Source organism: Abramis brama, assembly GCF_963993115.1.
Source record: "Abramis brama genome assembly, chromosome: 1".
NCBI classification, from domain to species: Eukaryota; Metazoa; Chordata; class Actinopteri; order Cypriniformes; family Leuciscidae; genus Abramis; species Abramis brama.
Window position 1 is genome coordinate 14,609,667 of NC_139963.1, and position 27,990 is coordinate 14,637,656.

Genomic DNA, 27,990 nt, shown 5'->3' on the forward strand with positions numbered 1-27,990 from the left:
TGAAGAACCTGAAAAAGGAGAACTGCAGCCTAAAACCAGAGGAGACGCTCCAGCAAGAGCCTGTTGAAGATCGCAGAGGTAGAAGCAGCTACGTCAGTGCAGGGGACCGTGCCAGGATTTTCTCTTTACATTTATCTGAAACAGTCCAAACACACAGTGCACAAACCCACCAGAAACTGCTCGTATGAAAAAAAAAAGTCTGTCGTTTCTGATGTCTATAGATCGGACCTCTGTGGAAGCTGTTGACGCCAGTGCAATGGAAAAGAAGTCCAGGAGGAAAAGAAAGTATGCATTATTGTGGATGTATTTAAAGATCAACAGCATACTTGATTTATTTTCAACTTGTGGCTCCTTCTCATGGTTATGGAGCTGCAGACGTTAGTTTCTTCATCTCAAATGCATTATCTGAGATGAAGTTACTGATAAAATTATAAATTGTAATGCTATAATATTCTATATAACGTCTCTAATTACAGGATGTGTTTGGAAATTCCTATAGATGGATGAATGGGTGGATGGACGGACAGACAGACAGAACATCTTTAGAAAAGAACAGTGTTATATTTATTTAGAGATGTGAAAAGCAGCAGAAATCAACATATTCTTCACAAAAAAGGGTTGATTCTCAAAAAAATCATGGCTGAAGTCGAATGAGTGTGAGATTAAACTTATTGTACTACATGAAGGACATTTTAACCGGTGTGTATTAATGAGTAAAATCATTGAAATCACAGAAAGTCAGCTATGAAATAACACCTAAATGATGGTAAAGTAGTGTCAGCTGAGAGAAACTGTAAGTGTCTGTGTACAGCAGAACTGAGTGCAACACGTTATTAAAGGAAGGTGTCCTTCATAACGCCAGGCTGCTCCAGCACAACCTTCCTGTGAGCCGACGCATCCAGGATCTTTTTGCGTGGCCCCAGCTGGATGCGGATGCCTTTGAGATCATCATCTGAGCAGAGCATCAGGGCTTCAAGATCCAAGTGTTCACGGGTGAACACAGGACCAAAATCCAACAGGCCGATCGACGCCAAGAACGAATCCAAGTGTGAGGTCTCCTCTTCCTCATCCAGACCAATCTCCTCTTGGTTCCAAGGCAGCTCTGAATCCTCGTCCAATCCCTCCGATCCTTCATCCACAGATTCCAACAACTGTTGACGGACGAGGAACCCAAGGTCTTCTGTATTACCAATGGGGAGGTCTTCAGGGTCCATGGCCATTTCCATGGAGAAGTTCCTACGGAACACCATTTTCCCAAGACCAGGCCTCTCAAAAATAGACTTCACCTGACTGGCTCCCTCGTCGTCCAATCCTCGCTCGGCATCGTCATCATCATCCTGAATTTCATCCTGCTCATTGAAGACGTCAACAAAACCAGGTTTCTCTTGCAAGCCGCTGTCTTGTTTGACAAAAATGACATTGCCGTCCCCTTGTCTACTCACTGTCCCTTTGTCCTTCTTCCCAAATTTGCGCTGGAGGGTTCCCTTGATCGTCGAACTGACCGATCCATTGGTGTCTGCGGCAATGAGTTTGGAGAACTGATCGTCGTTCACGCTGCTCAAGGTACCCGAGCCGGAAAAGGAACTTCCATCCGAGGCCGAGCCGCCACGGGACATCTTGTCCATCTTACTCTGATGTCTCTTCTTAACCCGTTCGCACTGCTTCACTCTGCGCTCGGCATCTTTAGTGGCCTGATCTTTCAGACGCGCTACTCTTTTGGCGTTCTGGCCTGTCTGTTGGGCGGCCGCGGTGTCCAGGAATCGGACGCAGTCCATATGGTCTCGAGAGGCAGCCACGTCCATGGGAGTGTGGAAATCATTGTCCAGAGCGAAGAGGTTGGCTCCAAAGTTCACTAAGAAGCTGACGATCTGCATGTGTCCGTTTGCAGAGGCGTGATGCAAAGGCGTGTTCCCCCAGATGTCACTTTTGTTCGGATCCCCCCTGCAAGACAGATAATAATGAACAATCAGTTTAGCTATTGCACAGAGCAGTCAGCAAATTGATACTTATAATGAATGGTGCTTGCAACACTATTTCTATTTCTTATAGGGTTAAGGGTTGTACTGTGGACATTAATAGCACCTCAAATCATGCTGCTTGTTGAAAAGAGGTGCTGTAAGTTTCCCAAATTATGTGACAGCGGTGGACAGGAAATTTCCATTACACTGAGGCCATGTCCACACTAATACGTTTTCCTTTGAAAACGTATATTTTTCTCTCCTTTTTGGCCTTCCGTCCACACTGAGACGGCGTTTTTATTAATGAAAACGAAGCTTTTTGAAAACGCACTTCAAAGTGGATACATTTGAAAACGCTGTTTTCCCATTGTAGTGTGGACTGTGAAACCGGTGGTATTTAAAAACGATGATGTAAATTTAGTCATGTGACGCATATTGTACATTGATATTCATGTTTAGGCCTATACCAGTATTGTGCCTGTTATGTACTATTTACTTTTACACTGCTGCTAAAAATATTCTACATTGCACACTCTTCATATCACAGTCCTGCAAAGATGACAGAATTTACTCACATTTGCTGTCCTGCATGAGAGCAGTTGCGTTTTAGACCAAACATATGGTGACTGAGTGCGACCTGGACCGCATCAGTGAATGGTGAGGAGATATTTTACTAAATAAAATTATCCTGTCAGAAGAATTGTGCGATAAATTATTTATTTTTCCATCTGAATCATATCAGTGATCTTTTGTGGGGTTTTACGCATGCGCAGTAAAGGTGAATTTAGCGTTTTCAGGCGTTTTTCAAAAGTTTCTCATCCACACTGAAACGTCCGAAAACGCTAGTGTGGACGGAGAGCGTTTATAAACGAAAACGCCGTTTTCAAATGTATCCGGATTAATGTAGACGTACACTGAAGGAGGGACTTGAGCCATATCTAGAGAATATCATGGAGACTTGGGGATGGGCTCTTTTGACTTAGACTATTAAGAAACCACAGAGAACAACCTAGAAACCAACTAGCAGTGCCTTAGCATCCACCCAGCAGTAATGAAGTACCTGTGACCGGACTTAGTCCATCTCGAGTCTGAGTCCATATTCTCATGGTCTTGATTTTGTAATGGATTTTGTCTTGAGTTCAGTCTTGACTACTTCAACACTACGCATATGTTTAGTGATCTCGCGCATATGATCCAACAAAACCAGGCTTTATTCACTCCAAAGGAAAGCATATTTACATTGACTGCTGAAAAATGCTGCATTGCTGGTCACCAGCATAAGGTAGGCTTTGCATGATGTGGACCAGCTACACCAGTTCAGTTTTCCTTGAGAACACCATGATTATGCTGGTCCACCAGCTAGCTAAACCAGCATAAACCAGCCTGGACCAACATGGAATTAATCCTGGTTTATGCTGGATTTTTCAGCAGGGAATGTGGATTCAACGCATACCAGACGTGGGCCGAAGCACTATGTTGCTGTCTGGGTCTCTTGACTCGGGCTCAACTGACTGGACTCAGACTTGAATGAGCTGGTCTCAACTACAACAACCTAGAAGTTAGCAAACGCTCAGCAATGTTCAGAATTCATCCACAGCACTCTAGTATCATGAAAATGTAGCTTGTAGTTCAAGATGAGGGAATAAAGACCCGTTCGCACCAAGGACGATAGCTTAATTGTTCTAATTCTATGAGAATAGGGAAGTCCACACCACAGCTATAATAATAACGGCACAGAGGAACGATATAGTTGGAACAACACTCACAGAATGATTTTTTTTTTTTACAGCTGATGAGCGATACAAATATTGACAGCCAATCAGAATCCATCCTGCTTTAAAGAGACTGCATATCTGCTGCCTATTTAGCAATCAGTGGAATCGTCCATTGGTGTGGATGCTAATATAGTTATAGTCATTGTTCTTCGTCTGAACAGGCCTTAAAGGGAACTTAATATGATTTTTCCTTTTAGTGTGTAATATAGCTGTTTGTACCTGTAAACAATCAACAGTTACAAGGTACAAAGTCCACTGCAGATGCCTAAAACGCCTCAATTGTAGTCCTGCCATTTCCATGACTTAGCCATGTCACCAAAACAGTTGGGTAAATTATTTTGCTATGACTAGGAGCTCTCATTATCGGACTTTAGCTCAAACTTGTTCAACGATACCAATGTCATAGTTCCCATAGATATAATACTATTTGCAACTGCTCACGAATCCTCAGAAGCTGAAAACCGATTATGGTTACATTTCTCACACAAGCTCTAAGCGGTAGACCAATCACAACAGATTTGGCCAGCTGACCAATCAGAGAAGACTGTGTGTTTAGGAAGGCGGGCCTTTAAGAGAAAGGAGTTAAAACAGATGCTGATTTTGGAACTGCATACTAGCATACTACTCTTACTATTTCTGCCATAGAAAGTTATGGTAAAAGTGGTATGAGTAGTATATTAGTATGCCGTTCCGAATTCAGCAAGAGTTTCAGACAGAGAGTGAAAAGAGGCAATGCACAGTATGAGAAAAATAAAGTGTTTTTTGAACTTTAATTCATGTAAATGTATGCATTTTCTCCAAAAATATAATTATAAACATGTTAATGAGCACTTTAAGACAAATTAGATCAAGCAACAGCAAAATAACTACAATCTTTGGCACCTCTCAGACTCATTTGTCCCCAGCAGCAGCAATTAAAATTCCACCCTCACTATTTTCTCGTAACTCATATGATGCTTGAGGTTAAATCCACCCAAAGAGTTAATATGTAACCGGCTGTAAAATGAAAGTCCAACAGGTCCACCCATAAAATCTCTGATTACAATATCTACAAGAGCTTATCTCACTGAGCACCATCTGTTCATCAGCGAATGAGGCATACCGTACACGGCACAGGTTGTGAAAAGTATCATTAAAAAGAGAGAGAGAGACATAACTTTTAGACTATCTCTGAACATCCAGACCCAGAAACACCTCTCACTGGCTTAGTATTGATCACACAGCACATTTAGAAAGGAGCTTGTATACAGTTTGAGGGCCAACCATGGCAATCAGTGCTCTTTGAGTGAGATCGGCCCCAATGCTGCACTGAATAAATAAACTCTACCCTGAGCTAATGCTGCATGAACCCTGGAAGGATGAAGAGGCCTTTTGTTCCAGATTTGCATAACTAATTTGGCTGATTAAACTCTTGGCATCAACTCTGGGAATTTTACAAGCGATGTACGCAGCAGATCATGCGAGAAAGAAAGTCAGAGGAGGACACAGAGCTACCCAGAGAGAAACTAAATAAATAGTGTAATTCTAATAAGCTTTCCTTTTTATCATGCTGAGTATTTCAGTGGAAGGCTATTATATTGATGACGGCAGTTTATGTGATTTGCTCTAGCTGAGAGTGATGATTGATTTTCTCATAAAGCAAAAAGACTCTAAGGGAACCGCCCAAAGGTTATAAAGCTGGTTAAATCCAGGGAATATGTAATGTTTAATAACCCCTTGTGAAAAAGAAGCACACTTTAGCATACTTTTTTTTAAAAGAGTACTTATTATGGAAATAATATAATTTAAAAGAATATACTTAAGTGTGAAATTAATGTAATGTTTCTAGACACTTTATTGCATGTTGCAATTCAATTGCAATGTATTACAGTTTAAGTTTATATTAAATGCAATTTAAAATGTAAATGCTTTTTGACCCACTTAAGTACATCTTTATATCACAATTACTTCTGTTGTCTTTGAAATATGGTTAAAGTTTCTGCTGAATGCACTGACAAGCATTTATGATAAACTAAAATACACTTTAATATAATTTCTGTTGAAATTTGTATGTCATGTAATTGTGTGTAAATAAGTACATTTAAAATAAATTGACTTTAAATGTGATATTGAATACTACAGTCTTAATTATAATCAAGTACTTCACACGTGCTTTGTTAGTCAACACATCAAATGTACTTTACAGTAAAACGTTTGAATTTGACAATATTGCAAAGTGCACTTTTTAAAAGTCTACTTAAGAAACAGTCATGAAGTATCTCTATAAGGGCACTTAAGTGGCCTTTTGTTTCATTAATATTATCTATACTTTTAAGATCTTAAGGACACTACACGTGCACATTCAATTCAATTAAGCACACTTATTTTTCACAAGGTACCCACTGTAATAATGAAAAGTCCTAGATTACAAAAGGATCCAGATCAGAGTTTGCTTATATACAGTAGTAAAAGATTGTTTGCTATGTAACATGGATATCTATGGCCTTCAATGATTAAAAACAGTTGTGAGACAAACAAAGCAAGGTAACAACCATTGTAAAACTGTAACTTAAAATAAAACAAAAACTATTCTGGATGAAAGCTCAATGAATAGATTTGATCAAATGTTTAAACCTATCCATCGGTACACTGAACATGCTCAGTATGCTGTAGATATTGAAGTCTTATGTGTTTTCTGAGCTCACCCTCTGCTACATATCAGCTGAAGAGCTTCAATGTGTCCGTGGTAAGCGGCCCAGAGAGTGGGTGTCATGCCGTCCTCATCCGGGGTGTTCAGGTCTTTTCTTGTGGCTTCTTTCAGTAGCTCCAAATAGCCATCAATGGCTGCTTTGTGATATCGTGACATGGCTGTAATAAATATCTCTCTTCTTCAGCAAGTAAACTGTATTTCATGAAGTGTTACAGGAGCATCATTGCAGACTCCTCTCGCGTGCTCTGTCTCTGTGTCTGAGGGAGGAGAAACTCTGGACACGACTCCAATGTCACTGTCATAAACTAAAGTCCAGGCTGAGCTGGAATCGTTTACCAGTCACACGCCATCAGTGATATAAATGTGGACAACTGTTTGCTCTTATTGTTATAGTTTTCATTTGATATGTCAATATCTTGAAAGAATGTCATGACATTATTTTAGAAGTCAAGAAAGTTATTTCTATTTAATTTTTTTCAGTCGAGCAGATGTCATTGTCAATGTCAACTAGTTTACAACTAAGTTTTTCGTTTGTACTGCAACTATACTGCAAGTGAACTGAGGTATACTGATAGTTTACTAGTACTTGTAGCAGGTTTTTTTTGTGTATGAAAGTACACTTTGAAGTATTGTCACATGTCAGTGCTTGTTTGGACTTTCAGTTTGTGTTTTGATTTGTTCCTGTTTTCCTTTGTTCTTTTCCCGCCACTCCTTCGTTTCCATGGTTACAGTCATTATCAGTTCAGTTGTATCACCTGTTTAGTCATCATCGTCATCTGTATCACCTGTGTTCTGTTAATCCGTGTCATCTGTGTTTGTATTTAAGTTCCGTCTGTTCAGTCAGTCTTTGTCTGATCTCAGTTATATTTAGTGTGTGTTGATTCCTGTTCTGTCATCCTGTGTTTAATTACCAATAAACCTTTGTTTTGGAATTATATCCTCGTCTCCGTCTGCCTTCCTGCAACCACCCGTGACGGAAGATCGGACCAGCCCATATGGACGACAGGGCTATATTTGTCGTCATTGCTCAAGATAGCACAGAATTTTTTTCCTTCGTGGTGAACTTTGTTCGTTGAGCTGTCACTAGCCCCCTCGATGATGAAACCCTCAAGCTGCTCTTCTGAATCGGGGCCAATTTCCACCAGGCCACCGACCTCCCAAACACTGATGGACTGAACTGGAGGGAAGCCACCAGCAGGTGTTTGGTGAGCGTCGTGTCCCGATCCAGAGTCCAGACTTCCAGAGTCTCGTCCCATCGAGACCACCCTTATAGAGCTTCTTCACATCATGCCTGCCGAGCCCTCGGCAAAGATGGCCGCCGCCTCACCGCCCGAGAACTGCCCCAAGACCTGTATCTGTCCCCGAGCCTGAGCCTGTCCCCGATCCTGTCTCCCTCTCCCACCTCCTCCCATCATAATCTCCTCATCCACGCCTCCGCTACTTCCTGTCAGCCCCTCAGCTCACCCTTATTCCACCATCAGTGATGTGGGGTCGCCACGGGTCTGCCAGTCTCCAGCTCCATCATGGTCAGTGGATCCCCGGTCTCTGCCTCCGGCCTCCGCGACCTTGGCTCCCTCATCTCCACCATGGCCATCAGTCCACCAGCTCCGTCGGGCTCCCTCGTCCCTCCGGCTCCGCCTTGGTCGTTCATCGGCCTGTCCTCGCCTGGGGACTACACTCCTCTGGCTTCGCCTTGTCCCTTTGTCCCTCTAGCTCCGTTGGGCTCCTCACTCCCTCCAGCTCCACCTTGGTCCTCTGTCGCTCCGGCTCTACCGCGGCCTTCTGGACGTCTGTTCAGTCAGCCTTCGTCCGATCTCAGTTATATTTAGTGTGTTGCTTCCTGTTCTACCGTCCTGTTTAATTACCAATAAACCTTCGTTTTGGAATTATATCCTCGTCTCCGTCTGCCGTCCTGCAACCACCCATGACAAGTATACTCTCAGTAAACTACTAGTAGTTTTATACTTGCAAGTTTTCTTTAAGTGAACTTCACATCATACTTAGTTTACTGTTTATATATTATTTGTGAACTTTATGTATACTATTATGTTCCTATTTAGGTATTAATTTTTATACTTGATATACCCTTTACTAACTGTATTTAAGTTAAGTAAATTCCTATGGACACTACCAGTGGACTACACAAAAATTCACATACTCAGTATGTAAAAATGTGAGTAAAGTATTTAAAAGGCTACTCAATCAATTGTGTAAACGCAACTACAAGATCAAAAGACTGAGTACAAGTATAGACCAAACATACTTAGACTTTTCTGTCAGTTTAAGTTAAGTATAGCCTACTAACTATTTCTGTGAAGTAGCAACATAAAAAGTAGTGTTGCACTTTATTTTAAGATGTAGTTACATTGTTACTCATAAGTACTGAGTAACATTAATTAACATGTACTTAGAGTTACGGTTAGGGTTTGGTTCAGGGTTTAGTTACTTAATGTGTAGGCTGATATCACCTTAAAATAAGTGTTACCAAGAGTAGACTGAAAGTATACTTTCTTATTTTTAGATTAAAAGTATAATAATAACACAACTTCTTTTTGCGTGAGGGTTAGCCTACCTAAACCTTTGAATGGTAGTGTATCACGATTTCCACAAAGATATACATAGTAAGACCAAAAATATCAGCTGTGGTCTCAATTTCTAAAATAATAATAGTCCTAAATAATAAAACCGTAATATTGAGGTGTGATTATTGTCCAGGAAGGCGGATTCTGATTTCCGGGCCACAAGCCTGTGACTGCAGTGCATCACCGCGCCGCTCGGGGCGCTAAAGAGCAGCGGGATCCAGAAGGATCCGCCACAGTGACAGAAGCGAGCGAGTGTTTCGAACGCGGAAGTGATTCTGTGTGATTGCACCCGATAATGAGTTATTAGATATGACTGTCAGCTAATTTACATAAAGCCAAGATTTTTGGACTGAAGAAAGAGTAAAAGCGAGATGTCAGACAGCAGCAGATCAGTTGCCCTGCTGTCGTATGAGACACTTGTGCATGCGGTGGCAGGTGCAATGGTGAGAAAAAATACCATACTAAAAACTGTAGCTTATATTTTATTAGTGTCTTTCCCAGTGATGAAATAATATTCTGAATGTGGGATGTTTATTAAACTGTGTTTTATTGCCTTGCAGGGCAGTGTGACAGCAATGACAGTGTTTTTCCCTCTGGACACAGCCAGGATCAGACTTCAGGGTCAGTTATTCTTCTCATGCATTATTTACTCAATGTTTCTCAGTGAAAAAATGGCATTTGATATAGATTTACTATGTAGTGTAATCATTTGTGTAACGGGGATTTTCTTTGTTTTATATTTAAATGAAGTAGTACAATCTAAAATAATCATGGACATTATGCAATTTAAAACAATGTCATGGAAATTGTTTTAGTGAATAAAAACGTCCTAGTTATACTGTGCTTTAAACTGTTTATTAAGCTAGAAATGTGTGTATAGTATCTATAAATTGAAAAAAAAATTGAAATCCTACTGTATCATATTTGATACTCAAAATTCTAAGGCTCTAAATTATCATCATGATACAAACTTTACTGAAAAACCTGTTGCACAATCTACCACAAGCCTTCTGTCGTCTAATCGATCGTTTATACTGTTCTAGCAAGTAAAAAACCTTTTAGTGTAATTGTATAAACATCCACCTTCAGCTCATGGTTTACACGTCTTTCGGCTGTGGAATCTTTACTGATTTTTATAAAGTAAACGCCAGAATAACTTTTATGTTGTTAATAATGTTTCAAGATGAACACTCACTGTAACTGAAACATAGCTTTACTTGATGATTCATACATCATTTTGTAGAAAAAAAACCATGTTAAAATATGATCCATCAGGCTTTTGAGGAAGGTTTATTTGTCCATTGCTCAATCATCATTGTATTGCATTGCATTACATGTTTTAAAACTAAAGAGCTTTGATCATAAAACTAAGCATTAAATATCACATTACTAAGATTGAGAGATATAGTTACAACCTATATATATATATATATTTATATATAAAATGCAAGTCGTCACTATACTGTAAGATCTCATTGATTTACAAGCATCAGAATTTCATCTTACTTATTGACTGTATAAGCCAAAATAATAACATTTCTTTTTTTTTCTTGCTCGAGTATGAGCACTTTATTCTCATATATCATACTAAATGAGCCATAAAAGCCTGATGTCTCAAATATGAACATGCAAATATTTTGTATATTTTGACAAAAATGTCAATTTTTTAAGCATAAATGTTGCACGTGTCACACCCTCTCAATAATGAAAAGGCATGAAGAATGATTATAAATTTGACATTTCTCGTTGGTTTCAGTGGATGAGAATCGGAAGTCCCAGTCCACCCCCATTATCCTGGCTGAGATCGCGAAGGAGGAAGGCATGTGAGTTACTGTGTGTTCAGTGTTCACGACGGATCATGGCCTCTTGACACAGTGCTGAGAGAGAACATTTAAAACATATGCTGTGTTCAAAACCACTGGCTCAGTCACTTATTCACTTTATTCATTAATCTGCAAATGCCCTACATTGTATATCGGGACTGAACTGGGGGCATGTCCACTCATGATGGGGGAGGAGAGAGAGAGTGAGCCAATCAGCAGTAGTGGGCGTGTCCACTCATGATGGGGGAGGAGAGAGTGAGCCAATCAGCAGTAGGGGGCGTATCCACTCATGATGGGGGAGGAGAGAGAGAGTGAGCCAATCAGCAGTAGTGGGGGTGTCCACTCATGATGGGGGAGGAGAGAGAGAGTGAGCCAATCAGCAGTAGTGGGCGTGTCCACTCATGATGGGGGAGGAGAGAGTGAGCCAATCAGCAGTAGGGGGCGTATCCACTCATGATGGGGGAGGAGAGAGAGAGAGAGTGAGCCAATCAGCAGTAGTGGGCGTGTCCACTCATGATGGGGGAGGAGAGAGTGAGCCAATCAGCAGTAAGGGGCGTATCCACTCATGATGGGGGAGGAGAGAGAGAGAGAGTGAGCCAATCAGCAGTAGTGGGCGTGTCCACTCATGATGGGGAAGGAGAGAGTGAGCCAATCAGCAGTAGGGGGCGTATCCACTCATGATGGGGGAGGAGAGAGAGAGTGAGCCAATCAGCAATAGTGGGCGTGTCCACTCATGATGGGGGAGGAGAGAGTGAGCCAATCAGCAGTAGGGGGTGTATCCACTCATGATGGGGGAGGAGAGAGTGAGCCAATCAGCAGTAGGGGGCGTATCCACTCATGATGGGGGAGGAGAGAGAGAGTGAGCCAATCAGCAGTAGGGGGCGTATCCACTCATGATGGGGGAGGAGAGAGAGAGAGAGTGAGCCAATCAGCAGTAGTGGGCGTGTCCACTCATGATGGGGGAGGAGAGAGTGAGCCAATCAGCAGTAAGGGGCGTATCCACTCATGATGGGGGAGGAGAGAGAGAGAGAGTGAGCCAATCAGCAGTAGTGGGCGTGTCCACTCATGATGGGGAAGGAGAGAGTGAGCCAATCAGCAGTAGGGGGCGTATCCACTCATGATGGGGGAGGAGAGAGAGAGTGAGCCAATCAGCAATAGTGGGCGTGTCCACTCATGATGGGGGAGGAGAGAGTGAGCCAATCAGCAGTAGGGGGTGTATCCACTCATGATGGGGGAGGAGAGAGTGAGCCAATCAGCAGTAGGGGGCGTATCCACTCATGATGGGGGAGGAGAGAGAGAGTGAGCCAATCAGCAGTAGTGGGCGTATCCACTCATGATGGGGGAGGAGAGAGAGAGTGAGCCAATCAGCAGTAGGGGGCGTATCCACTCATGATGGGGGAGGAGAGAGAGAGTGAGCCAATCAGCAGTAGTGGGCGTGTCCACTCATGATGGGAGAGGAGAGAGTGAGCCAATCAGCAGTAGGGGGCATATCCACTCATGATGGGGGAGGAGAGAGTGAGCCAATCAGCAGTAGGGGGCGTATCCACTCATGATGGGGGAGGAGAGAGTGAGCCAATCAGCAGTAGGGGGCGTATCCACTCATGATGGGGGAGGAGAGAGTGAGCCAATCAGCAGTAGGGGGCATATCCACTCATAATGGGTAGGAGAGAGAGACTGAGCCCATCAGCAGTAGGGGGCGTGTCACTCGGGGGAGAAGAGAGAATGAGCCAATCAGCAGTAGGGGGCGTGTCACTCGGGGGAGAAGAGAGAATGAGCAAGAGGGAGATTTGAAGAAAGACTGTAGAAAGAGAGATGGCTGAGAGACATTATAAAAGAGAAAAGCTCAGAGGAATATCACTGGAGAAAAAAAGGAATAAGATCAGGCAACAACTTTAGGACCCGCATTAATATTGGAAAAGCTTTCCAGCGCTGGAGAGACCCAAGCGGGAAGGCCTGAAAACAGACGCTGGTGTTGTGTTGTTTCTGCTCCATACGTGAGTAACATTGGTTTTGCTGTGTTTTACAGAACCAAGATATGCTGTTGTAGTAATGTGAGCTCTAGTAACAGGACAGTTTTGAGTGTCATTGTTTGTCTGGGTCTGGTGGCGACTAACTACCAACTCTTGCTTGAATAAACTCTTGTGTACAGTATGTTAATGTTTTGTGCTTCCTTGCTGTTCGTTCGCCATCTTCGCTTTGCTTTTCGTGAAGCATTGTTTTACTCAGTTTTAGCTAGATAAAGAGACATCCACTCCCGCATTGTGTGTTCATGCTGTTTTGGGGGCGGAGCAATGAAGGGAGGGGTGTGTTTATTTGGGCTGATTTCACATATCAACAGTGTTCCTCAGAAATCGCTCACTGCACCGTTAAACAACATATGAACGTCCTTGGAATAAGGTTTGGGAAAAAAAACAAAACAAAAGTCCATTTCATGTGGTCAGACTTTGAGTTGGATATGCCAGGCTGCTTATTTCAAGATGTCATTTCATCGTGTTGCAGACTGTCTCTGTATCGAGGCTGGTTTCCGGTCATTTCTAGCCTGTGCTGCTCTAACTTTGTCTACTTCTACACATTCAACACCCTGAAGAGAGTGATGGTCTCGGACCGGCCCAAGCCTGCCACAGATTTGCTCATGGGCTTCATATCAGGTACTGAAATGTTGTGCTGAACCCTCTCCAGTCTCCACAGTCGATCTCTTTATCTCAGTTTCACAGTGTTTCTCTCTCACCACCATGTTTCTTTTGCTATTACTGGGGTGTTCTGCGTGATTATCAGAGTTAGCAAAGGCTGGATTCAATTAAATAAATAAATGAGCTGCGTATTTCAGAGTAAAAGTCTCCCTGCGGTTATCTGTCAAAATAAAGGTTTGATGGTTTACTGCTGGAAAATTATTAAAGACATAAATATTAGTAGTATAATTTTCCAGTTGTAATCACTGTTGTTATTGTTAACTAAAACATTTCTGTTAAATGAATAAAGCCGAAATGATTTAAAATATAAATATTAGTTGAAAAACTTTAAATGGAAATTAGAAATGTTGCCTTGGCAATAAATTGAGTTTAAGGTGAAGCACTAAATGTAAAATCTAGAAATAAATAGAAACTAAAACTGAAATAAAAATAAATTAAAGACTAAATAGAAATATTTGGAACTATTTCAATATTTGAAAATGAAACTAAAATTCACATGAAAACCAAAAATATAACAATAAAAGCTATTTAAAATGTTCATAAAAACTGTTGTGATGTAAAATAAAATTATTACATTATTTTTCTTAAATACTTTTATTTTACAATGAAATGTTCAATAGTAATATTTATTTTTATTTTATTTAGTAAATGTTATATAATAATAATAATTATCTATTATTATTATATTGCCATATTGATATATAATAATATAAAAAAAAAAAAATGTTTAAATCACATTTGTAATTTTTATCAGACATAGCGCAATTAGTTTTTGGTTTTGTCAATGGTTTAATGGTTTGGTTTAATTTACCTGTGAGCAATTAACACGTAATCAGTCATTGATGTGATAACGTCCACTGTTTTCTTCTTCCTGTTGTGTAATGTCGTGATTTAGGTGCTGTTAATGTGCTCCTGACGACTCCCATGTGGGTGGTGAACACACGACTGAAGCTTCAGGGGGCAAAGTTCAGGAACGAAGAGCTCCATCAGACCCACTATAAGGGCATATTTGGTCAGAACCGCTCACACACTCGTTTATCTGATGAGGTTTAAACTCCAAACCAATGTTCAGTGAAGCACATTTGCTAGTAAAGCAGTTTCATGCATCTTCCTCCCAAATATAAAGCTTGATCTGATCATCTTATGTGATATTCATGCTGCACTTATTTTTAGATCTCTAGGCTCTATGATTTCTGCCGTGTGAGAAACGCAGCGAAACTGTGGGATCCAGTCATAAAAATGGATTTTACAGTATAACATGAAATGTTACAGAATTTGCCAATTTTAGATGAATAAATCAAAGGAACGGCTGTGCAATTAATATAATGGTCATGAACACATGACCTTCATCTGCAGAGCTGCTGTCGTCTTCACGACAACCCTTCAAAATAAAAGTTCACTTGAAATTGAAGAAATTGTGACAGAAATATATTAGTAGTGTACAGTAAAATGTACTTCTCAAACTAATTATAATAACATTATTACAATTTATTTTATGGAATATCACACAATTTTCTCCCATGTTTTCATTTTAAAACATGGAACATTTTTATTTACAGTAAATCTCTGTTGTGCAGCACTTTGTTTTATCAAACAATAGTTACATTTTTATTTGATTACAATTTAAAAGATTAATAAAAAAAATTACATCCAGAACAGACATTTCAAAGGGCCTTTTTAGTTTTAGTTTTCAAGTTTTAATGAATTCAGTTGATTAGATAATTTGGGGAAAATTAAATTAAATTAAAATTTAACTTATTTAATAATGGCCTAAAATGTAATTTTTGCTAAAACTTTTAATGAATTGTTGTTAAATGGTACAAGTTTAATGATTTCAATTAATTAGATATGATTTTTGACTACTAACATTTAATTTAATTATTAAAACATAATAGAAACATTAAAATTTGGGAAAAATAAAAAAAAATGAAAAAATTAAATGTAATTTGGGGGAAAAACCAAAACTGATTTTATAAAGTATTTAAGGAAGAAAGTAAGGAGTACAGGAAATGTTTGCAAGAATGGGGTGAACAAAAAACATTTACAAAAAAAATCAAATAATAAAACTATTAATTGTCAATTTTGAGATGTGTGTCATCCAATTAGAGTCAAGAATTCAAAAACGCAGTGGTGTAAAGCAATAATATCAGTAATAAGAAAAATAGGCTTGCAATGTCACCAATAAATGGGATCATTTTGTTGCCCTCCCCTCACAGACGCCTTCTCCCAGATCATATCCAGCGAGGGAGTGGGAGCCCTGTGGAATGGGACGCTGCCGTCTCTCGTGCTGGTGTTCAACCCCGCTGTGCAGTTCATGTTCTACGAGGCCATGAAACGAAGAGCAGGACGTGGAGGCCGGAAGGTGAGGGACGGGAAAATGCCATCCTTCATTTATCAGTTTGTGAGATAACGCCAATGTTTAATGTTTCTGGGCAGATCTCATCCCTTGAGATCTTTCTCATCGGTGCCGTCGCCAAAGCTGTCGCAACGTCCGCAACGTATCCTCTGCAAACGGTTCAGGCCATCCTGAGGGTAACATCATCAGTACGACTGCATTAAAGTGCTCCTATTGTGCTTTTTCAGAGATTACCTTTCATACAGTGTGTAATATTGCTGTTTGTGAACGGAAATTGTCTTATTGACAATAAGTTGTTGTCTTCCAAAAGAAGGAAGCGATTCTGAAACGAGTCGTCAGTGATTCCAGTCTCTCTTCCCGCTGAACCTGTAGGTTTGTAACAGAGTTGCATAATGCCAGTCTATGGTCTTCATTGGCTTTAGTGGTTTTCGAGCTTGAATGCATGTAAACCTATTGTAGGAGTCTCCAAAACAACTTTTGTCTATTGAAATAGCATAATAGGGGCACTTGATGCTGGTAGACACAGTATTACTCGTTTTAAAGCAGTCTCTGTGTGTAATATGTGCCGTTGCTTCCTCTGCAGTTTGGCCAGTATAAATCAGACGGTAAAGGGGGTCTAGTGGGCAGCCTGAGGAACGTGGTGTCTCTGCTCATGGACCGGATCAAGTAAGTCAACTGTAGTTTAATGCTCAGTTTCAGGGTTGTTATAGTTAACTAAAACTAAAGCATTTCTGGTACTTCAAATAAAAAAAAAGTTAACTAAATATAATATAATATAATATAATATAATATATATATATATATATATATATATATATATATATATATATATATATATATATATATATATATATATATATATATATATATATATATATATGTGTGTGTATATTATATATTATATGTATATTATATATTATATGTATATATATGTTTTATATCATCTAGTTGCCAAGGAATAATTTTTCATTTAGTTAAACCTAATTGAAATTAAAATGAATGAAAACTATATAGACATATTAAAAGAAGACAATTTAAATGAAAATATAAAATTTTTAAAATCCACCAAGCTCACCAAGTCTGCATTTATTTGATTAAAAAAAAACAAAAACAAAAAAAAACAGTAATATTGTGAAATATCATGACATTTGTATGACATTTGGAGGGGCATTTGTACTGCGTGATAAATATAAGCAGCACGGCACAACGGTTCATACTCATTGTCTCCAAAATCAAATTATGACCAGAAATGGATAAATATTAAGTCTGCTGTTTAAAACAAATAAAGAACCAATATAGGAGAATAGTTATTATGTGCAAACAGCGGGAAACTCTGTAAATTTGTGCAGTGTGTGCATGTCAAAAAATCTATTACGATTTGAAGCTTGTGACATATAACCCGATCACTTGTGTAGCGTTCATGTAAACACTACGTTCAGATTCATCAATCGGGATGAATTCAGTCCGACTGAAACAAAAGTTGTGCATGTAAACATTGCATTTTAACATATATAAAAATAGAAAAGTTATTTTAAATTATAATACCATTTCACAATATTGCTGTTTTTTTTTGTATTTTTGATCAAATAAATGAGCAGAAGAGACTCTTTCAAAAACATAAAATTAATGAAAACTATATTATATAAAAAGACAATTTAAATGAAATCATTCAAATTCAGACTATTATTTTTTTTTTATTTTTTTTTATCACTAATATTGAATATGTATATGCTGATATGTTTGCTCAATCACACTTACATTTCTTTTGTCATCATCTAGCACTCAATTAATCTTTAAAAACATATTTTAGCAGAGCTCAAAATGAAAATCTCATTCAACTGGTTAATTTATGGTATTTTAATATAATGATGTATAATGCTTAGCATAAAAAAAAGAGAATTCAAACACCTTCCTTTTAATGGTCACCAGCCATAACATCATCATAATTACTGGTTTAAGGAGCAGAATAGTATTTTTTATTTTGATGTGTGCTGGTTTGAAGTTTCTCAAGAGTTCTCGGTCCTCTGTTCACAGGAGACACGGGCTGCTGGGTTTGTACAAAGGTCTGGAGGCGAAGCTGCTGCAGACGGTGCTGACGGCGGCCCTCATGTTCGTGGTGTACGAGAAGATCACCGCTGCCACCTTCAGACTCATGGGCCTTCAGAGGAAACTCAAGCACTGACACACTGGAGCCTTCATTCACGACTACCTCTCTAACACACCCTCAGGACGAGCTCCACGTATCCCATCAGTCACTGCTCCACTAACATGGGCTCATCTGGGTAAGGTTCAGTCCTTAACACGGGTCAGGTTAAAGCAAGGCTTTAGTTTTTAACATATTGCTTAAAAAAAAAAAAAAAACGTTTACATGATCAAGTTTATTTGATCAGAATCTTAAGAGAAAATGAGAGATTTACTGATGTGAAAGTTCTTGTGCCACAGAAAAGTCTTTTATAACATCTTAACCCAAAGCAAATCATGACGTTCGCTTATGAGTGTTTCTGAATTTAAAGGTGATGGTTAAGAGCAAAATTAAAATCCTGTCATTTACTCCCTCTGATGTCATTCCAAACCAGTACTAAAACTAAAGGACCCTTTTCACATTTTCGACAGCAAATATACATTTTTATTCACATTTGCCTATTATAGCTTGCCTACAACTCTCCAAAAGAGGGAAAAAATATTGAGATATTAAGTTCAGAAAAGAGTAAGATGTCACATTTGCCATTGTATTATGATATGTGACCCTGGATCACAAAACCAGTCACATGTTGCACGTGTAAATTTGTGGCAATATCCAACAATACATTGTATGGGTCAAAATTATAGATTTTTCTTTTATGCCAAAAATCATTAGGATATTAAGTAAAGATCATGTTCCATGAAGGTATTTTGTAAATTTCCTACTGTAAATATATAAAACATGTATTTTTGTGAGTGAATGCAGCACAATCACCAACATAAATGAACAACTTTAAAGGAGATTTTCTCAATGTTGCAATTTTTTTGCACCCTCAGATTCCAGATCTTCAAATATTTGTATCTCGGCCAAATATTGTCCTATCCTAACAAACCATTCATCATTGGAAAGTTTATTTATCCAGCTGATCTATGTATAAATCTCAATTTAAAAAATTGACCCATGTGACTGGTTTTGTGGTCCAGGGTCACATATTATAACTATTATGTATTATAACTAATACCTTAAACTAAATAAACTAATTTGCATATTCATAGAACCACGTATACTAAATGAGGCAAGGGTGTAGAGTTACATTCAAGCTATTTTAAGGCATGAATAACTTTTTTTCCAAGGAAAAAATATTTAAATATGTAATTTTGGTGATCAAAGATGAGTTTTAAGGGATATAATTATTGACTACAGGGGGACTTTTAAAAATTGAAAATATGAAAAATCTTTACTGGATGTTGATAGCTGGAAATGCATCATCACAGTCTGTGAAAATGAAGTTGATTGAAATGAGGCTGAAATTAAATCTAAAAATCTGATGAAAAACTTAAAAAGGCTACTAACGCTAACATTAAGTGCTAAAATTAAATTACTTAGAAATAAAGCTAAATAGAAATAAAAAAAGACATGAGGGTGAGTAAATGATGACAGTTTTTTCAATTTTGAGTGAAATATGTCTAACAGTAGACAAGAGTGTATGAACGTTTGAATTAGAGACATCTGCCATGTGAATAGAGATCTATTAATAATACCTTTGGCACAAATGGTATAGTGCTTTAATAAATGCAGTCGAGCCTTATAAGTGATGTGCTGCTATGTGACGTGACAAACCAGGCAATCGTCTTTGGAATCAAATTAGTTTCAACGTCAATGAAATGGAAGGATAAAATCTGGAGCTGATCAGAGCTTTTAAGTGTCCTCTGATCCGCCAAAATCACTGTTACCGATTCTGAAATATTCACAAAGCCTGTTTTTGTTTACTTTTGTACAATGCATAATTTGGGCACCGCTTTATGTTGTCCGGTGTAAATCTGGGTAAACCGGTTGAGAATCATTAATGTAGAAGATGTTTGTCTTTTTGGGATTGGGTTATCTGATTTCATGGCATTATTCTATTCAAAACGTTCTGAAAGATCTTTATTGGATTTTCAGTGCATCCAGTTATATTTAAGACACAATTAATCGTCAAAAGATCGCAATCTTATTCCTAAATGAAAACGATTTGGATATGTCTATTAAACCTTTGACAAGTGCGATCACAGCTAACGTTCAGATCTGTGTTGGCGCTGGCGCTGAGCCAGAGAGAGCAGTTGTCATGCACAGGTGTGAAACGGCGTCACAAACAGTATCATTGTTTCTGTGTTACAAATATTCAATTATCACAGAAGAACTGGGATAAAAGTTTATAGTTCGGATATCAACACTGATGTCTACGATAGCGATCAAAATAGAGCAAATCAGCTTTTGAAAGTAACTTTGCACTTAAAACCTGTATCGATTATGTTGTTACACCAGTAGATGGAGGCAAATGACTGTTATAATCATTCAAAACGCAGATCCATCAAACAAGTGAAGTCTGTGAGTGAGTCGTTGAATTATTCACTCAAACCGATTCAAATTGTGTCAGAACCTCTAGTAAATTACATGTTTGTTTTTTTTTGTTAAAAATAAATGTATCCAGAATCGTGTATCTCTAACTTAAAACACAATGTAGCCTTCATGAAAGGCATTAAAAAAAATACACAGCTCAGCGTAACCCTGAGCTTGAGGTCAATGTGAATTTATTCACACCATACTTGTCTTAAATATGCATTTTTGAGAGTTTACAGACGTCTTACCTGCTGTGTCAATGAAACTGGTTCGTCTTGTGGACCTTATACAATACGATATTAAAAAACTAAAAGAGTTTACATAATGAACTTGCAACTTGTTTCTTTATTTCAAAATTTATAGCACATATTTTGTACTTTCATTTGTATAACCTCTGTTATTTAACTGTACTTGTGGCATGTTTAAATGAATCGCAAACGTTAAGTGAATGCTAATAAAAGCTTTGGACAAAGACCTCTCAGTAGTGATTTCTCTGAGATAATATTACAAATCTTAACACAAAAGTACAGAGACACATGACAAGATACCGTGGCCACAAATTAAGAATTTGTCCCCATGACTTAAAATGTGTTGGTATACCATGGCCACAATTGAACTAAAATGAGGGAATGAATTAAAACTATGGTCACAAATGATGTCTTTGGAACAAATTCGTAATTTGCAGCCACTATCTAATTTTCTTCAGCATGTCAAGTGCAAAATCTCTACAAAATAATACAAAGTTGGATATTTCTAGAGTCATAGGATCGCATTCATCGTTTTAAAAAAATCATTCTTAAAATGTCACAAAATTGAATGAACTTGTGTTTCCTGAATAAGAACCAAAGTGTCACTTTATAGAACTATTAAAATTATTTAAAAACAATTGTGACTTGAACATTTAACAGAGAAAATGTACATATTTAAAGGACATTTTGAAGTCATCATAACAACAAAGGCTAAAATAAAATCCCAATATAAAAAAATACATGAACATCAAGTCAATGTTGGTTAAAACCGTCCTTTTCAAGGATCCAAACTTAATCCAGAAAACACAAGCAATGCCAAGCTGTGCACAGCACCGATACAGTATGTGTATGATAGGTACAAATGACAGATCTCCTTAGGTCAGTGTGTCAGTGGTGAGATGAATGATGGCTCCTCGTGTCCTTCACGAACCACTCTGGTAAGAAAGTAAACGGAGAGTCTCTGTGGACGGTGTAGGTCACATCTCTGTGTGGCTCCCATTCCAACAGGTACACCAGTCTGAAAAACACCACATGATGTCACAGTCGAGTCGTTAAAGCTACAATTTGTAAGATGTTCGTAATAAAATATCCAAAAATCACTTGCACAGTGTGATATATTTCCTGCAGTTGTGTACTTTACAATATCCCAAAAGTTCCCAAAGATTTTTAATTTCGGAGAAATTCCAATTTTAAATAATGGCTCGTCCCTGTCCCACTTGTCACCCGTCAATTGGCGCGTTTCCATTAAAGATTCGCGCAAAACTTTTGCGATTTTTTTATTATTTTTTTTAATTTTTTTATTTCTTCTAAATATCGATAAAAAACTATTGCGAAATGACAGCGTTTACATTAACCGATGTTCTGCGATTAAAACGTCATTTTTTCTTCTCGCGATAAGTCATTCCAAAAATCATGGCAAAGGACTTTTTTGCGATAAATGGGAGTTTTTGCGAAATTGACGTGTTTCCATTGGGCGTATTTTCAATTCGCAATTTCAATTTGCGCAATTTGAAGGGTAATGGAAACGCGGCTAATGACGTAATATCCGCGTTTCCGCTCGTGCTGCCATAGTAACCATGGCGACAGACGTGGACAACTGCGTTAGCGCTCACGCTGTTGTTGTTTCATTCAAACATTATGGACCATGGCAAGCAGACTTTGGGACAAAAGGAGAACTAAAACGAGGATCAATAATAGCGTGGCGTTTTCGAGATGCCGAGAGCTAGCGTCCGCGACTAACTTCAACTTGACAGAGACGTCGCTCTTGCTTGTACTTTTTTAGACAGATGAGCAAATGTATATAGCTCAACATGATGAAATGTTAGAATATGATCAGTATGTTATTCTAATGTTGATCTAGCTCACCGCTAGTCTCATAGACAAACTAACACATAGAATAACATTATAACTTTCAACACACTCAAATGCAGTTTAGTGTGATAGTGTAGACCACGTGAAACAGCGCTGCGTTACCTCACAAGTTTCATTCGTCTAATAAACTGACCTGTGTGAGTATTAATAAGCACTTGCGGGTAAGTTAGTTCGGTAGAATGAAATGTCCTTATTCCTTTATATCCGCGGGACTCGCGTGTGTCGCTGATATCTGTCTCTCATTAGCACTCGCGCCGCTTCATACCACAGTCATATTAAAACCATCAATGTATTCACTCATCCATAAACATTATTAGATCCTTCGGCTTGACGACAAGTTCCATAATTCCGCTTATGCGTCATCAACCTACGCCTTTGTTACTGTAAGAGGTTAGCAGGTTTTTTAGCGAAAAAAAATTACATATTGTAGCTTTAAAGTCAAACCCATTTTACTTGTGTACAATACTCAATCTGGGGAAGAAAAAAAACCCCTGAAAATTTCATGAATACCTTGGGTCGTCCTCTTTGACCACTGATTTGACGAAGGACAAGAAATCGTTGCAGAAATTCATACAGACCGTTGGCTTCCAGCAGTTTTGCTCGTTCTACAGAATCAGGAGAAATGAAAGCATCTCACTTTATTGTTCTACAATCAACATGTGCTTCCTTCTAAGGAACCAAAAAAGTCGAAATTTCTGCAATTAATATTCTATTAAACATGACATAAAAATGGTTCCCACAAACTCCTAAATATCCATTTCTGTGGCTTCACATTGAGTTTGAAACAGAGCTCTAATTTCAGACTAAACCAAGCAGGACTTGAAGCTTTTAAAACGTGGTTATTTAAAGCAAACCTTGATCAGTTGTGATATTTTCGAGGTTTGGAAGGTCTCAATAGACACCACTATCCCATCATGGTCTCGAAACCCAGCGACTATCTGTGGCACTCCAGGAAGAAATGACTGCGCCCACCATTTCAGCAGCTTGTACCTAGAAGAGGAACACATGTTTCTGTTAAGAACTTATTATTAATTTCCCATAAATGTTTTCAACCCTTGCGAAAAACCCTCTCTGAACACTGAAGTGGCATTTGACCACAGCAAAGAACAGTGTTAATATTCATTGAAATGCGAAGAAATTTGTGTTTGAATGACATGAGGAAAATGCTGATTTACCTTTAATGTCCGTACTCGCACCAATTTAAATGTTCAGTGCAAAAATTTGGTGCGATAAACATTTGAATTTGGACGAATGGCTGCTAATGCATCGGTTTAAACGAACACAAACATTTGCATAGTGTCAATGTGACTTTTTTTTTTTATGTAGAGGTGTTCTGATTGCATCGATCGAACTGCGAACAAAACTGGCCAACAGATAAGATTTGTGCTGTTACATAAAACTATGACTTGGTGTTGCTCACGAACAGACGATTTTTTTTACTGCTTTTGAAGCGCCACCTACTGTTAAGGCCCATTCACACTAAGAACGATAACTATAACTATATTTGCGTTCTCACACCAGCGGACGAGAACATTTGGTTTGATATTAAATGAGCACTGATGTTTCGTAGTCTACCGCTTTAAATGATCCAGTAAATTCTGATTGGCTGTCAATGTTTTTATCATTCATTAGCCGTAAAAAAAAAAAAAAAGTTCTGAAATTGATTCCAACCTTTGTGTCGTTATCGTTGTAGTTGGTGTAGACCTCCATATTCTCGTAGAATTATGATTAAAACTTTATAGTTGTTATCTTCACACCAAGAACGATGACTATAAAGATTACTATAATGCTCGAGCCCTTTAAAGCAGGTTTGATTCTGATTGGCTGTCAGTTTTTATCGTTCATCAGCTAGAATCGTTCTGAAAGTGATTCCAATGATATTGTAACTCTGTGCTGTTATCGTTTTAATTTTGCTGTGGACTACTAATATTCTTTTATGTTTAGAACAATTTTTAGAAGTTAGACCATATGTAGCCCCGCCCCTTTTCAGCGCCGCGCTCATTGTTTTCTGACTTCCGGTTTGTATTTCCACAGCATGAAGGTAAGATCTTACAGATTTATGAATGAACATAACATGTTTTTAAATCTTCCTGGTCTACTGACATTTGTTATGACATCCGCTTCAATGATAACTTTCGTTAACCATACAATAAGTAAATCCACTTCACCAGCTAATCACTCTTTGACAGCAATGCCATAGAAATATAGAGTTACCGCAAAAACGGACATACAAACACAAGATTATAAAGATGGCTGCGCACTTGTTTCTCTGTCATAAGGTCTATATCTTTATGGTTATAGTTATAGGGCCTTTTGAGAGTGAGTTTGCATTATATTTCAACCTAACTGCAGTTTTTTCACATTGGTCTGAACAGACAAAATCACACGCGGAAATTTGACACGCGTTGGAGATTAATATTTTGTGAATAAAGTGTAAGTTATGTTTTACACAAACAAAGAACTCGCGTCGCTTCATTAAGCTGAGGTTAAACCACTAGAGTCACATGGATTTACTTTAATGATGACTTTATTAGCTTTCTGGGGCTTGAGACTGTCAATGGAGGGACAGAAATCGCTCAGATTTAAGATCTTCCGAAGATGAACGAAAGTCTTACAGGTTTGGAACGACATGAGGGTGACTGCATTTATATTTTTTGATGAACTATAGCTTTAAAGTCCCCCTGTGGTGAAAATACATTTTTTAATGTTTATATTTCTATGTGGTGTTTTAAATATGCTTTAAGACAAACCATGTGCAAATTCATAAGTCGACACCATTGCTGAGTATTTTCTCCTTAAAACTGCAGTGAATTGGATTGACTACAGGGGGACTTTAACAAATGTATCTGCTCATTTAGAAATGTTGCCTCGTGAAACTGAATCAAGAAGAAATTGCAACATTGTAACAATTTTAATCCCCATTTCAGAACAAAGCAAATGATCTACAGGTCTGAAAAACACACCTGTGGAAGTTACTTCGTTGTTTCGGGGTGCAGATCTCGGCGGAGGTCTTGAGCTCCACATAACACCCCGGAGCCGGAACAGCATCGTCTCTGACTCGGCAGTCCACCTCCCCGGAGAAGAGCAGCTTATGGTCGGCCAAACGGGTCTGAACCACCGTACAGAACGCCTCGTTGGTGTTCACGATGCCCCCCGGGTCTGGAGTGCCTTTCACATCATCTTAAAAGACAGCACAGTGGACGATCAGCGGCGAGATCCTTCACCATCAGCAGTCTGATAACACTGGACGGGCTCAAACCTGCACAGGTGTACTGCTCAAACTTGTAGCCCCAGTACATCATCTCCTCCTGCCGCTCCGAGCGGGTCACTCGATTCGCTCTGGCAGCCTCCGTTTCCACCTCACTGATGTAGATGGTGCCTCTGAACTTGGAGGCGGCCAGCATCCATCCCTCCTGAGTCTCGTACGGGGTGGTCAGGACCTTGGTTAGGTGTCCTCTCCATGTCACAAAGTCCACACCTAGAGCACTGCAAACACGCTCGATAACTCAACGACGGGAACAAGACATCTGTGCAGCAGTGTTAGTTTCTATTAATATTTAGATTTTAATGTTTTCGTTTCATATTAATGTTTATTTTATTTCAAGTAATTCATTTTTGTTTTGTTTTAGTTATCTATAATAACTCGGCTGTCTAGCGCAAGCAAACGGGGTCAATGGTATGCTCATATTTTATCTATTATATTCAAAAATACATTGAATAGTAAACGCACAACAGGAAATTATATCATAGAGACCCTTATGAGTCAAGGTCAATAAGTTATTAAAATGATCAGTGTTAGTTTAGGTTGTAAAATGTAAACTTTCGTTCATCTTCAGAACACAAATGAAATATGAGAGATTTCTGTCCCTCCATTGACAGCTACGCAACTACCACTCTGACGCGTCAAAAAGTTCATAAAGAGATCGTAAAACTAATCCATATGAATTGCGGTTTAGTCCAAATTTTCTGAAGAGACTCGATCGCTTTATATGATGAACAGATTTAATTTAGGCTTTTATTCACATTTAAACATGAATCAACTCATACATCAATTGTGGGAAACGGAGGCTCAAGCATGTTTGCTTGACGTGCAAGAACCAATAAGAACCAATGAGGTTCATTCTCGTGTTACGCAGCACGTTTGAGCTTCTGTTTATGTTCGCTGGTCAATGTTTATGTGAATAAAAGCTTAAATTCTTATATATGAAGCTTAAATGTTCATAATATAAAGCGATCGTGTCTCTTCGAAATATTTGGACTAAACCGCTCAATTCATATGGATCAGTTTCACAATCTCTTTATGAACTTTTTGAAGCATCAAAGTGGTAGTTGCGTAGCTCTCAATGAATGGAGAGAACAGAAATCGCTCAGATTTTTATTAAAAAATAACTTAATTTGTGTTTCGAAGATTAACGAAAAGTCTTAGGGGTTTGGAACGACATGAGGGTGAATAAATGAAGGAAGAATTTACATTTTTGGGTGAATAACCCTCTAATAATTCGTGATATTTGTATTTGTATTAGACATCAGAGCTCATGTGGGCCTGTATTAAATTATCCGTTATTCTTAAAAACTTTTAAAAAATATATTTATAGTGTGCAGAATATGTAGCCTATGTTACCTGCTGGAGGATGAGGTTTGGTCTCTGGTTTTGATCTTGTCTCTGTTGGCCAGAATCCACTTCAGCATGTGATCAAGCTTCTCTTTCACGCCATCATCTCTTTTCACGAAGCGGTTGGTGTATCCGTCCCTTAAATTAAAATCCGGACTTTTTCTGGGCTCAACATAATATCTCAGCTGCCTCTGATCATTGAAGAAGTCCCTGTGAGAGTCCAGCGAGAAGAAGCCCACCTCCACTGGCTGCTTGTAGAGAGGGAAGTTTCTCTCGTACAGTTGTCTGTGAGCGCTCAGAGTCTCGGCTGGTCTGTGCTGGGCTTCGTCGGATGCTCGGTGTCGTTTATCGCTGTTAAAATCACTGCTGGGGTCTCTAGCTCGTTTATAAACGGAGTCATGATGTGGGTCTCTGCGGTAGCTTTGAGCCATGGCGTGTTTTTATTGGTGTATGATGAGTTATAACCCCTTATGATCTCAGTATTATTAGCAAATGCTTATTTACCTTATGAATGAATACCGTAGAGACAGTGAAGTTCAGTGCAGTTCATTTGTTTATACTCGTGTTGAGAGCTGACAAGGCTATGTGATAGCAGCACCATTACTCTCATTAGCTAACATGTCTTCCTCAATCATTTAATAATCATCCAGCTAGAATGTGTTATTTGTCATTACGTTCCAATAGAACTGATGCACGTCGTGACGTTCCAAACGCTTGAACGATTACCTTAATTATGATTAAATGGATATCTCACTCAGATAGCATACTGATTGCGTATCAAACGTGTAAACAACAACGCCTGTGAAAAACCATTTTCAAAATAA

General features: G+C 38.7%; 3 protein-coding genes across 3 annotated transcripts; 1 reads left to right on the forward strand and 2 right to left on the reverse strand.

Moving 5' to 3' along the window:
• Nucleotides 1-541: 541 nt before the first annotated feature.
• On the reverse strand, nucleotides 542-6,681 carry anks4b (ankyrin repeat and sterile alpha motif domain containing 4B). The gene is made up of 2 exons (XM_084131962.1): nucleotides 6,418-6,681; nucleotides 542-1,941 (listed from the first exon to the last, which is right to left on the reverse strand). The coding sequence occupies exons 1-2, from the start codon at nucleotides 6,576-6,578 to the stop codon at nucleotides 834-836; spliced, it is 1,269 nt and encodes a 422-aa protein (XP_083988088.1). The 5' UTR covers nucleotides 6,579-6,681; the 3' UTR covers nucleotides 542-833.
• A 2,555-nt stretch (nucleotides 6,682-9,236) lies between these two features.
• slc25a17l (solute carrier family 25 member 17-like) lies at nucleotides 9,237-20,909 on the forward strand. The gene is made up of 10 exons (XM_084089118.1): nucleotides 9,237-9,447; nucleotides 9,565-9,625; nucleotides 10,761-10,827; nucleotides 13,327-13,475; nucleotides 14,413-14,529; nucleotides 15,734-15,879; nucleotides 15,954-16,049; nucleotides 16,457-16,539; nucleotides 17,908-18,587; nucleotides 19,039-20,909. The coding sequence occupies exons 1-9, from the start codon at nucleotides 9,376-9,378 to the stop codon at nucleotides 18,053-18,055; spliced, it is 939 nt and encodes a 312-aa protein (XP_083945244.1). The 5' UTR covers nucleotides 9,237-9,375; the 3' UTR covers nucleotides 18,056-18,587; nucleotides 19,039-20,909.
• dxo (decapping exoribonuclease) lies at nucleotides 20,762-27,988 on the reverse strand. Its single transcript, XM_084089108.1, has 6 exons — nucleotides 27,176-27,988; nucleotides 25,814-26,040; nucleotides 25,518-25,734; nucleotides 23,409-23,544; nucleotides 23,065-23,159; nucleotides 20,762-21,700 (listed from the first exon to the last, which is right to left on the reverse strand). The coding sequence occupies exons 1-6, from the start codon at nucleotides 27,595-27,597 to the stop codon at nucleotides 21,571-21,573; spliced, it is 1,227 nt and encodes a 408-aa protein (XP_083945234.1). The 5' UTR covers nucleotides 27,598-27,988; the 3' UTR covers nucleotides 20,762-21,570.
• Between the last annotated feature and the right edge of the window lie 2 nt (nucleotides 27,989-27,990).

Excerpts from the sequence above, each read along its gene's own strand:
- slc25a17l (XM_084089118.1), top strand. The coding sequence starts at position 9,376 with ATGTCAGACAGCAGCAGATCAGTTGCCCTGCTGTCGTATGAGACACTT. Across the intron at positions 13,476-14,412 it reads GCTCATGGGCTTCATATCAG|GTGCTGTTAATGTGCTCCTG; the intron begins GTACTGAAATGT and ends GTCGTGATTTAG. Across the intron at positions 14,530-15,733 it reads CCACTATAAGGGCATATTTG|ACGCCTTCTCCCAGATCATA; the intron begins GTCAGAACCGCT and ends CTCCCCTCACAG.
- dxo (XM_084089108.1), bottom strand. The coding sequence starts at position 27,597 with ATGGCTCAAAGCTACCGCAGAGACCCACATCATGACTCCGTTTATAAA. Across the intron at positions 26,041-27,175 it reads CAAACCTCATCCTCCAGCAG|TGCTCTAGGTGTGGACTTTG; the intron begins GTAACATAGGCT and ends GCGTGTTTGCAG. Across the intron at positions 23,545-25,517 it reads CAACGAAGTAACTTCCACAG|GTACAAGCTGCTGAAATGGT; the intron begins GTGTGTTTTTCA and ends TTCCTCTTCTAG.
- anks4b (XM_084131962.1), bottom strand. The coding sequence starts at position 6,578 with ATGTCACGATATCACAAAGCAGCCATTGATGGCTATTTGGAGCTACTG. Across the intron at positions 1,942-6,417 it reads CAGCTGATATGTAGCAGAGG|GGGGGATCCGAACAAAAGTG; the intron begins GTGAGCTCAGAA and ends TCTGTCTTGCAG.